Genomic DNA, 12,511 nt, shown 5'->3' with positions numbered 1-12,511 from the left:
ATGACTGAAAGCATGACTAATGAATGGTGAATAAGTTAATATGGGAAGGGCAGCTGAATCAGAAAGTGATGGAACCAACTAGAGTAAAAAATATTCCAAATGTGGTGGTGACAAACTCAGATGACTTTATAGAGCAAGTGAAGTGATAGATGGTATAAGTGATCATGAAGCTGTCGATGTCATAGTTAAAAATAAATGTAATAGAAAGGAATGTCATGAAAGTAGGACTATTAGGCAACAGCTCCGATGGGCCATGGTCTACCAAGCAACTGCTGCTCAGCCTGAAGGCCTGCAGAGTACGGGGTGTCATTTGGTTAGCATGATGAGTCCTCTCTGTTGTTATTCTTGGCTTTCTAGATGGGGGCTACATTCTCACCGTCAGATAGCTCCTCAATTGTAATCACGTAGGCTGAGTGGACCTCAAACCAACCTTCAGATCCAAGTGAAAATCTCTGACCTGGCCGGGAATCGAACCTGGGGACTCCGGGTAGAGGCAGCACGCTACCCGTACATCACGGGGCTGGCTCACATATCAGATTATCTTGTCAAATAATTTTGCATCAGCGCCAGCCTTGGCATGTCTGTACACCTCAAAAAGCGCTGAGTTGCTTATTATCTCTACAGATCTTACACCTAGAATTTAATGTTTCTCATCATTAACTTTTTTGTAGCTTACGAATTCTTCTTTCATCAGTATGTCTGCCATCATATTATCCTTAGTGTTGAACTGGAATAACAGATAAGGCTATTTGCTGATGATCTTATACTGTATAGTGTAATAAATGAGTTGCTAGATTGTGAGCAATGGCAAGGAAATATAGACTATGTTGTGCGATAAACAGCGGGCAATGGTGTGATGGTAAATAGGATGAAAAGTCAGGTTGTAAGTTTCACCAAGAGGATAAGTCATCTCCGGCTTAATTACTGTGTTGATGAATTGATAATTTCCTAGCGGGGATCACTGTAAGTACCTAGTTGTTAAAAAGGGAATGATCTGCATTCGGGTGATCATATTAATGAGGTTGTTCAGAAAGGTTACAGATCTCTTCAAATGGTCATGAGGGTATTTATGGGTTATAGTAAAGATGTAAAGGAGAGGGCATGTCTCTGGTAAGACCCCAGTTAGAGTATGGTTCCAGTATATGTGACTCACACCAATAATACTTGATATGAGAACTGGAAAAGATCCAAAGGAAAGCTGCACAATTTGTTCTGGGTGTATTCTGACGAAGGAGTAGTGTTACAAAAATGTTTCAAACTTCGGGCTGGGAATACTTGGGAGTAAGGAGATGAGATGCTCAAAGAAGTGCGTGTTCAAGCTGTCGATGGAGAGATGGTACGGAATGACATTAGTAGACGAATAAGTTTGAGTGGTGGTTTTAAAAGTATGAAGGATCATAATATCAGGATAAAGTTGAAATTCAAGAGGACAAATTGAAGCAAATATTCATTTATAGGACAGGAAGTAAGTGATTGGAATAATTTATCAAGGGAAATGTTTGATACATTTCTACGTTCTTTAAAAACGTTTGGGCCGATGACCTCGATGTTAGGCCCCTTTAAACAACAAGCATCATCATCATCATCATCATCATCATCATCATCATTTAAAAACGTTTAAGAAAAGGGTAGGTAAACAATTGGCAGGGAATCTACCACATGGGCGACAGTCCAAAATGCAGATTACTGATGATTGATTGGTGTTGCATGAGCTAATTTCTGAAAGAAATGGTAAGTTCTATACCTACATAATAGAGCATTTCATTATTGAAATGTTACATCGGAATGTCCAATATTTTGTGCTTGCTGCTTAGAAGTAATTATCTGAATTTTGACAATTCAGACTCACTTACAATTTTATTTAATAGAAATAATAAGTTACTATCCTTATATAAATAACATATCAGCCACATTCATGTTTAAACTACTTGTGTTTAATTTAAATATCAGTATGCCTATATCAAGATGGTTTACCTCACACAATCATTTATGGAGCTTCCTTCTGTTCTATTTTGTTTTCTATATCTGCATGAATATAACAGATAGAGGAAATATCTTGTGATTCTTTTAGTTATATGGCCATTTGGTTCTCCTAAACACTGTGAATATGCTGTTTACTCAGAATAAGTGGTCATTTGTGTCGTAATATTCTTCTTTGTCTCGATCGAAAGTTGTTTGATTGGATGATTCGTATTATAACATTGGGCTTACAGACAAGTGACTGAACTCCCTGTATTTCATGATGTGCTGATTTCAGGTGGAAGGAAATGTTGTTGGAATTTTTGTTATATTACAGAAGTTTATGTAGGACCTAGGAGTGTGAAGATACAAGGAGCATGCAGTTAGCAGTATTTGCCATTCATTTGCACATTTCTATTTGTTCATCTTACAGAACCCAACATGAATGGCCTCACTTCATTTTAATAATCGAAGGTAATTCCAAGTTATTAGGAGCATCATATTCATATGTGTCTTACAGAGCCCAGCATAGTTAAACCCTTTCAGTGCTATCTATTTTAAGGTGTAATAACATCACCATATGTTACTTTAGGTTCACTCAGACGGAGCATCCATCAGCCCGTTTCAACAGTGGCAGTTGTTTGGAGAGTGGCAACAACACTGTAAACTGCAAGAGTGAGACAGCAGCCATGTTCGATCCTTCAAACATGCAACAGCAGGGAAACAATGCACAGATGTATGGTGGAGCAACTGATAAGAGTAAGGAAGTAGAGAAGAATTCTAATCCAGCTTCTGAATTCCCATTCTGCTACAATGTCAACATGCTGCAGAAAGTCCATCAACAGCAAGGAGCTTCGGGAGTCCCTGTTGGTGGTATCGGTGGGGACGATAAAGGTTGTTATCGCTTTGACGTCGCTCAGCCATTTGGTTATAATTATGCACTGGTCAATCAGATGTCCCTAGCAGCTGCAGCATCTACTGCAACATTCAAATGTGATGTGTGTGGTCTTGTCTTCACACATCTCTCTCTTCTGAACCATCACAAAAGAATTCACAATACAGCAAATGTGACAAATGCTGGGACGCAGAGCACTGGTAACAATGAACGACAGTACACTTGTGATATATGTGGTGCGAGTTTCAATCTGGCTGGTGAATTAAAAAGTCATAAGAATGGAATGCATGGGAAGAACAGTCAGAATCAGCAGCATACTCAGGTAAAGTGCTGTGATTCATGTGGTGTAGAACTAGGCTGTGAGCATCATGGGGGTGCTAGTGGGCCTGGAAAGGGAAAGAAAGGAGGCAAGTTCGTTAAATGTGAATCCTGTCAGGAAATAAATTCTGCTGGGGCCGGGAATAATCCAGGAGGTACTGGGGCAGGGTACAGTGGTGGAAATGCTTCTGGAGCCGAAGGAGCTGGAAATTCGGTGGCCAATAATCCTTCAGGAATAAGTACCATTAAACCTGGTCACCATCCAGTGAAACGTCGTGGTGTTGCTAGTGTAACAAAGTGTCATAAATGCAACGGTTCTGGAATAATATTTATCGGTGGTACACGTAACAACACGGGTGTCGATAAACCCTTCCATTGCAACGTATGCGATGGTACGTTCTCGAGGTATTCAAGTCTTTGGAGCCATAAAAGGCTACATAGTGGTGATAAGCCATTTAAGTGTGAGATTTGTGGACTTGCATTCGCGAAAGCGGCATACCTGAAAAACCATGGCCGTGTGCACACCGGCGAGAAACCTTTCAAGTGTGCCGTTTGCGGGATGCAATTCTCGCAGTCTCCACACCTCAAGAACCATGAGCGTATTCATTCAGGGGAGCGCCCTTACCAGTGTGAGGTGTGCGACAAGACATTCGCTCGCCATTCCACTCTGTGGAACCATCGCCGCATCCACACAGGTGAGAAGCCATATCGTTGTGATGTGTGCGGCTCGGCCTTCAACCAAGCCACACACCTCAAGAACCACGCCAAGGTGCATACGGGCGAAAAGCCTCACCGCTGCGACATCTGTGAAGTGGGCTTCTCCGACAGGTTTGCTCTCAAACGACACCGGAGCATTCATGAGAAGTATGGTAGGACATCGGCAGCCAATTCTGCTAATAGTTCTTCGAATAATACTCCGACTAATAATCAGGGTGCAGGTAACAACACCAATAATGTGAATACTGGTACTAATACAAATCCTCCTGGCAATCCAAACAATAACCCTCAGACTGGTATAGATGAACTATATAAGTGTGAAGTTGGTGGGCCAATTGCATTTCCTGGATGTTCTCGTCCTCATGATGAAAAACAATGAGATAAACTTACAAGTAATGAGTTAGCAGGACCCAAATATCAAGATTTAATTCTTGAAGAGGATATGTTATAGTGTAGGGTCCAAGGACAGAATGTATATAGACTTATAGATTGCTGCGGCAATAATTTTATAATTTCGTTTACGTTGTAGAGGTTTGCTATTGGCGACTATTGTGAACACCACATTAATATTACATCACTAAATTTGAGGCATACATATGAATGATCTTCACATATGCATGTCACAGAAGTTGTGGTGTTAGGCATGCTATTGTCCTTGTTAATAGTTGTTTGTGAACCTTAACTTGCTGTATATGAAGGAATGAGGTAGTTGAAATGCAAGAAATAGGAGAGTATGTGCAATTTAACAATCATATCTACCATAAGCCAGGTCTCCACTATTGCCCTAAGGTAATGAGGCATGTTTGTCGAAACATCAGACGACAGTGTTGTTAGTATATGCTGATGACTTTTATAACTTACTGGTTATAAATGAGGAAGACAGACATGGTTCACACTTTTATGCTCTTTTTAAATTTGAAAATCAAAGGTGGAGACATTGTAAACAATACAAAAGCATCCTTATTGTATGTGTATTTTTATATCTGCCCATTGTACAAAGAAAATCAGTATTCTAATGTACATTGAAGAAAAGAAAGGTTAAACCGGTGTTCTGCAAGTAATACAGGGTGCTCAACATGAAGAAAAGAATTGTGGAGGATATACAGAATCTAAATGAATATTTGATGGTTACTGGAGAAATTTTGATTGGGAAGCTCAACGATTTGTCCGATCAAAATTTCTCTGTAAATATTTTTTTTCTTCTTCCTCGTCCAATTTCATACATGTCTTTTTGTGCATGTGTGCATGCAGGCGATTAATTTTCTAGACCTTGTGACCTCTTTGTGCAATCTTCCATTATGTATCATGGTGTGTTCTTTTTCTTCTCTACCAGTACATCATGTTCACTTGCATAAGATGTTTCCCCTTGCTTCTCCTATTCTCATTTTTGTTATAATACAAAAGTCATACTGAGATTAATGAGCAACATTTAAAAATTTTAAAAATCAGAAACCTTCGATGTACTTTAGTATTACATGTTATAAATCTCATTTTCTTGGTCCATATTGAGCTGTCATATTATAATTATTCAGAACAATTTTTGATGGTGTTCAATTTTTCAATACAATTTATTTTTCTTTACAAGTAGAATCTTTACATTTACATTGATTCAGTTAATGCAAAGATTCTACTTGTAAAGAAAAATAAATTATATTGAAAAGGTGGACACCATCAAAAATTGTTTTGAGTACTGTAGTATTACCAAGTACATGCTGCAATCTACAAACTTGATACATTCAGGTATTGTGATATCAGCCTTCATTACGTGGGTACAGCAGTTGTTACAAAATAGCTGACAGCGATGTTTTGTTTCTTCATTCAATTCCTTATTTAAAAAGATATTTCTGCTGATGAAATACACACAGACTTAGTGTACATATGGAAATGTATGCATGGATGTGTTAACAGTGTTGGAAGATGGGTGAAACATATCAATTGAGCATCCAAGTTAAGCCTCATAGCAATTGCTCTTGAACTGCATCCACTGAACAGAACATACAAAGAGTTGACAATATCATTAAAGAAGACATGTGCAGCTGGAGGTACGATTGCAGCAAAATTTGCCACAGGACATAGTGCAATGGAGGAAGTGATTGCAAGCTTAAGCTATTGAAAAGTCCTCAATATTGGGAGAAAAATGATTGCTCAATATCTTCAGTGATATTGAAAAGAAAGAGATTATTTTTTGTTGAATATAGTGACAGATGATGATAGCTGATTCCATCATTGCAAACAGGAAACAAAAAGGCAGAGCACAGAATGGCACCATTGGATTTTGTTTACAAGAAGGGAAAACAAAGACAGTACAGTCTGCTCGGAAAGTCATGAGCACCAACTTCTGGGATGCAGAGGGGTGCATTCTGGTTGAATTTCTTGAATCTGGGGAAACCATAAATAAAGCTTTTCATTACATCTAAATCTTTCAAAGTCTCCAACCTGGAAGGAAGTTTATCTTTTCAGTTTTGTGAAGTAACAGATGCAATGACAACACTACAAGACACGGAGGACACACAGAAAGCAGTGTACCAGTGTCTGTAGGCCACTAGAATGGAATTTTACTGCAAGGGTATTGTTAGAGCTGCAGAACAGTGAGGAAAATGTGTGTAAAGAAATGGAAATTATTAGGAAATGTTAAGCAAGATCTCTTAAGTGATTTTTCAATAACATCAAATCACAGTTCATGAAAAATTGTTGTTCATTAGTTTCAGTACTACTCGTGTACTCTTTGTATTTTTTGTGTTTTAATTTATGTGTATCAGTTGGTTGTGATTGTTCTCTTAGGAATAGAAATAAGTGTAGAAAGAATAGATTTTGTTAGTCTTAAATTGAAAATAAGAGATTGAAATTTAAGGATAAAATAGTGCCAGGAATTTCAGATGGGAAAGAAAAAACATAAGAAAGTATACCATTTTATGCATTCATTATCCAGTTAAGTTATCTTAAGTTGTCTCTTATGACATATCATTGCACCCGTAAAAACTGCTATGTGGTGATGTCAGAGAAGTACTGACCCAGAGAGAGAGAGAGAGAGAGAGAGAGAGAGAGAGAGAGTGTGTGCGTGCGAGAGAGAGAGACACACACTTGAAGCCATTTCTTTTCAGTTTTTACTCAGTTAATCTATAACTGTGAAATTCTTCAGTCTGTCAAAATTAATTCAGGATAAAATAAATTTAGAAAATACTTGAAAATGAAAACACTTAATAACAGACTATGCCATTTAATTAAAAATGGTTACAAAATGCATCAAACAAGGAAAGTGTTTCCAAAGTTTAAAAATGGTTCTGAAAGTGGATGACAAGCTCTCAGTACTGTTTCAACTTGTGATAACTTTCAAGTGGTTTATGCATGTTTTAATCTTGAAAGATGATCATCAGATTCTATCAAATTACACTTATAATTCTGCTGGGAAAGTCATTGACAGCGAATTTCATCACGTTGCATTTCTAGCTGGAGAAGTGAGGAGAGAGGAAGCACAAGAGTACTTCATCAGTATAAGTTTCATCACTTCAACAATATGTTAACATAAATGTTTTTACACTTTTTAATAATATTCAATAATATTTAATAATGATCTTGGAACGGTCAACAAACCATTTCCCAAGAAATTCAAGTAACCTACGCATGATGCAAACTTACGGAATAACTACTCTAATCGGAAACTTCAATCCACCACAGCAGTATGCCGTGCAATTGGGCCTAAAGATTCTGGAGAGTGCAGAACAGCATGCAAGAAGGAGTTGGAGCCTTCTACTGGTGACCCATCAACTAACAGCAAACTGAAACCAAAATGAAAATCTTTCTTTGGTACGCTAAATATTAATACACTTCTGAAAGTTGGAAAACTGAAAGAGCTAATCAAAATTCTAGACGACCAGAAAATCTTAATACTTGCTCTTCAGGAAACCAGATATATAGACAGTAATATGTTAAGACTCAGAAAATTATAGAATATACAAAGGAAAACAAGGGAAGAAAATAATAATAAATCCCCCACCTAGGAACTGCTTTCATAGTACACAAGAGCATAGTGCAGTGAGTCCAAAACTTCTATTCACCCTCTGAAAGACTGTCTCTCTTGACCATAAGATGTGGAAAAAAAACCCCAACTAAAAACACATTAATTAATGCTCATGCTCCAATAAATGATAAGAGGAAAAATCCTGACAAAGTGGAAGAGTACTGGGAACTCTAGGAAAACAAAATTCACAAAATTCCTGCAGATTACGTCAAAGTGTTACTTGGAGACTTCATTGCACAAGTTGGGAGAGAAAGGATTTATAATAAGACTGTAGGAGAGTTTCCGGCACACAAAAGAAGACCTAGAAATGGAATAAGGCTTGTAGAGCTATGCAAGGCTTTTAATCTCAAACTAATGTCTACCTACTTTAAAAAGCTGACTATAAAACAATAAACCTAGCAGTCTCCAAACCCACACCTCACAGAATTCCAAATTGACCACATAGCTTTCTCTGCTAAGAGCAAACAGGAGATCTAAAATGTCAAGGTAAAAAAAAGGAGCCAACATTGAGAGGGATCATTACCTCACGGCCATAAAAATGAGGTTCATCCCTCATAATAGACAAAACAAGGGAACAAACAGGAGAACTAAATTTGATGTTGAAATTTTAAAAACAACACGGAAGTAAACCAGAAATTCAAAGAGAAGTTAGAAAAGGACAGTGCGAAGAATTGGGAGGATATGAGAACAAAAATAACTAAAGCTGCACAGGAACTGTGCCGTCTGAAGAGGGAAAAGAAGTATAGATGGTGGAATGAAGAATGTGAAGAGGCCAAAAATGAGAGACTGACAGACTGGAGAAGGTGGCACTCCTCTAAAACTGATGGGAATTTTCAGACTTTCAAGACAGTGCAGAAACAAACTTCTAATACTATAAGAAATGTGAAGAGAAAATATGAAAGAAGTCTGCTCATGAAAATTGAAGATAATTTCACTAAACATAATACAAGAAATTTTTACAAAACATTCAAAGAGGAAACAACAAAATACAAACCACCCAGTCTCAGTTTTAAAGACGAAAATGGAAAAATCGGACTAAACAACAAGGACAATTGTGAAATTTTTGGCACGTTATTTTGAAAAACTACTGAATTGCGAAGAACCTGAAGAAGGATTAGAATTCAGTCAACCACAAACAAAAGCTAAACCCTCGAATCCACCAGATGAGAGAGAAATATATGACATAATCCAAAGTCTGCAAAACAATAAGGCTGCAGGGGAAGATTTGATTGTTGCAGAACTGTGGAAAGAAGCAGGCAGTCAAGCAAGACAGGAACTGTCAAACATAATACAAGAAATCTGGCAAACAGAGAAAATCCCTAATTGGAAGAACGCACTGATACACCCATTATATAAGAATGGTGACAAAACAGATGTGAACAATTACAGATAAATCTTCCTAGTAGCAGTTACATATAAAATACTACAAAAGCTCTTCATAATAGAATTGAACCAATAATAGACAAACAAATTGGAGAATACCAAGGTAAAAATTATGTCATAGTTTTTGTGGACTTCAAAAAAGCATACAATTCAGTAGACATAATTTCACTACTGAACATTAGAGAGGAATTTGGAGTTGACACAAAATCAGTCAGTATAATTAGCCAAACTCTGACTGAAACAAAGTCCTGGGTGAAATTTATGAGAGAGATCTCAGATAAATTTGAAATTAAAACCAGTGTCAGGCATGGAGATGGGCTTTCCCTGATTCTTTTCAATATCGTCCTGGAAAAGGTAATAAAAGTATGGGAACAAAGACTTAAAGAAAGGGGACGCCATCATGAGATAAGATTAGGTTCAAAGCACAAAGGGGTTGGTGTAAACGGTTTGGCCTTTGCTGATGACATAGCAATCCTCTCTGGAAGTATAGAGACTGCCTTAGAGCAAATCAACCTTCTGAAAGAAATAGCAGGAAAAGTTGGACTTCAGATATCTTTTGAGAATACTAAATTCATGTCAAATATTAGGGATTCACCCACAGCGCTAAAAACAGAGTACGGGAAAATCAACAAGGTTAATAAATTTAAATACCTAGGTAAAATAATTCAGGTTAATGGACTCAATAAGGAAGCAAACAGATCAAGAGCAAGAAAACTGGAACTAGCATACCAACTCACTAAAGATACCTACAATAAGAAGAATCTCTCACGGAAAACTAAAATCAAACACTAGAACACAGTAATCAAACCAGAGAGTCTGTATGCCACAGAATGCATGTTCTCTATAAAAAACTGGTGAAATAGAAGGGATAGAGAATGATGAAAGAAAGGAAAATATTGAGGAAAATTTGGGGACCATTCAAAACGAAGGAAGGAGAGTTTAGACATAGGAGGCATGAAGATTATACAAGGATGAAGAAAATGAAAGGCTGTTAGACACGATCTGAAAGAGGAGAATTAAACTTTTTGGTCACATAATGAGGATAGATAACAGTAGATTCACAAAACGAGTGTTTAACCATGTTTACAAGAGCAAGAATTGCAACCAGCGGATCCAAGGAGTAAAAAAAGATATAACAGAGATTGGAATGACAGACGATGTAATACAAGATAGAACAACTTTCAGAAGATTGCTACAAAATTTCAAGGGTTTCCAGAAGGAAGAAAAGAGGAAAGGTAATAATAACATCTGAATACACGAGAGGAGGAAACAGCAAAGTGAAAGGATGAAGAACTATTGGAAGTCAAGAAAAGGATTAAGATGAATGCACAGGGGTACTTTCCATGGTACTTAGATGGCCAAAATCGAAAGAAGAAGAAAAAGAATATTCATCAATTTATAATAACTTTAAAAATTAGCAAATAATTTTAATTCAAAGTAGTTAAAATTCGTAGAAAAATGAATACCCAAGTGGACATTAAATTGCCAGTTATTTTTTATTATCCACTTATAAAGTAATCAGGTTGAAGTACGCTAGTGTTCAAAAGTTAAGCATAAGTTACGAGTAAGTAGGGCAACAGGAAATAGACCACAAATCGTACGACATATTCACCTATCAATCTTGCATGTTCGCTCTGTATAGGAAAGGAGTGTTCCCTGCTTTGACTAGCGGCGTAACTGCAAGGTTAACACAGCCAGTGCCTGCGCCCCATATTCCCACAGTCATGTTTGCCCTGTTATAGTGTGCGGAGTGTAACCTCGTGGTGAACGTGACAACATAATGGCACGACGACGCTATTTGGACCTCGTTTTGCAGGGTAGAATACTCTGCCGCCTGGAAGCAGGCCAGACACAGACCAAAGTCGCCGTATCCTTCACTGTGCCACAAAGTGTCATTTCCAGGCTTTGGCGATGATTTCGAGAACACAGGAAATGTTAGTCGTAGGCCAGTACCAGGTCAACCAAGGGTAACCACCCCACACCAGGACTGATATCTGGCCTTAACCGCCGGACGAAATCAGAGTATACCTGCGAGACAATTGTCAGCGGAGCTTGCAGCCATCTCAGGGGTTGCCGTTTCCTGGCAAACTGTGTATCGGAGGCTCATAACAGCAGGGCCATTTGCCCAACATCCAGCGGTATGCATCCTGCTCACTCCAACACAGAGATGGGCCTGTTTACTGTGGAGCCGTCTACATCGAAACTGGACCATGAATGAATGGAGGCATGTGCTCTTCACAGATTAATCCCGCTTCAGATTGCAGAATGATTCCTGTCGCACATTAATCTGGAGAGAACCAGGTATAGTATGGTGGTGGTGGCGACGTGGTGTGGGGTGGCATCATGTTTGAATGGCCGTACGGACCTGCACATCTTCATGGGTGGTCCAAGGAACACTGTTAACACTCAGAGATACAGGGATGATGTACTGAGATCACATGTTCGACTCTTCAGAGGTGCGGTTGGTCCAGACTTCCTCTTAATGGACGATAATGCCCGACCACACCACGCTGCTCTGGTGGATGAATTTCTAGCTGGTGAAGACATTCATCGCATGGACTGGCCAGCGAGGTCTGTGATCTGAATTTTATAGAACATGCCTTGGATGCATTGGGGAGGTGAATTGCATCCCGTCAGCCTCCACCAAGGACCCTCCAAGACCTTCGCATTGCCCTTTCGGAGGAATGGGATTGTACTGCCATAGGAGCTCTTGGACCATCTGATAAGAGAACATGCCACGTCGCTGCGAAGGATGTGTGGCCGTTAGGGGGTAACCCTATTAACAGCATATTTTGTTGTGGGAGACATTACTAAATTTTGTTAGTTGTTGTCAAAGGTGTAACTTAGCTATCAGAACCTTTCTGACACTGTTTTTTAGACAAGTTGTGTGACATATGATGTGTGAGTCAGCTTCAGTTTGTTTAGCAATCCGTCTGACATTCCTATCAGGCGGTATGGCCTCGTTTAGTGATTATGCTTAACTTTCGGACATTAGTATACCTTTCAGAACAGAAAATCATTCTCAGAATCATTAGTGACTGTTTCCTATATTTATTTTATGTTCATTGCTTGGGAATACCCAATTTACATTACCTCCTATGACTTGATAGGTTTAGAACAAAGTATTGTACAAATACCTTGGAATTATTTTGTATTGATATGTCCTAGCCTTTGTTTTAATCTCTGAATTTAACCTGGAGGAAAATCAACACAGCTTCAGT

General features: G+C 38.5%; 1 protein-coding gene across 4 annotated transcripts in view; it reads left to right on the top strand.

Annotated features, from left to right (window-relative positions):
• Positions 1–5,463, top strand: part of LOC136863028 (transcription factor Clamp) — a 213,624-nt gene extending 208,161 nt beyond the window's left edge. For all 4 annotated transcript variants that reach the window (XM_067139346.2, XM_067139343.2, XM_067139344.2 and 1 more), the window contains one exon: positions 2,552–5,463. In XM_067139346.2, the coding sequence (XP_066995447.2) occupies positions 2,552–4,268 (1,717 nt within the window). In that variant the 3' untranslated portion in view covers positions 4,269–5,463. The remainder of the gene's footprint in view (positions 1–2,551) is intronic.
• Positions 5,464–12,511: the final 7,048 nt, after the last annotated feature.

The sequence above is a fragment of the Anabrus simplex genome, chromosome 2 (assembly GCF_040414725.1).
Source record: "Anabrus simplex isolate iqAnaSimp1 chromosome 2, ASM4041472v1, whole genome shotgun sequence".
Classification (NCBI taxonomy): domain Eukaryota; kingdom Metazoa; phylum Arthropoda; class Insecta; order Orthoptera; family Tettigoniidae; genus Anabrus; species Anabrus simplex.
The sequence above is the reverse complement of the archived record's forward strand: the minus strand, read 5'-3'. Positions and strand labels throughout refer to the sequence as shown.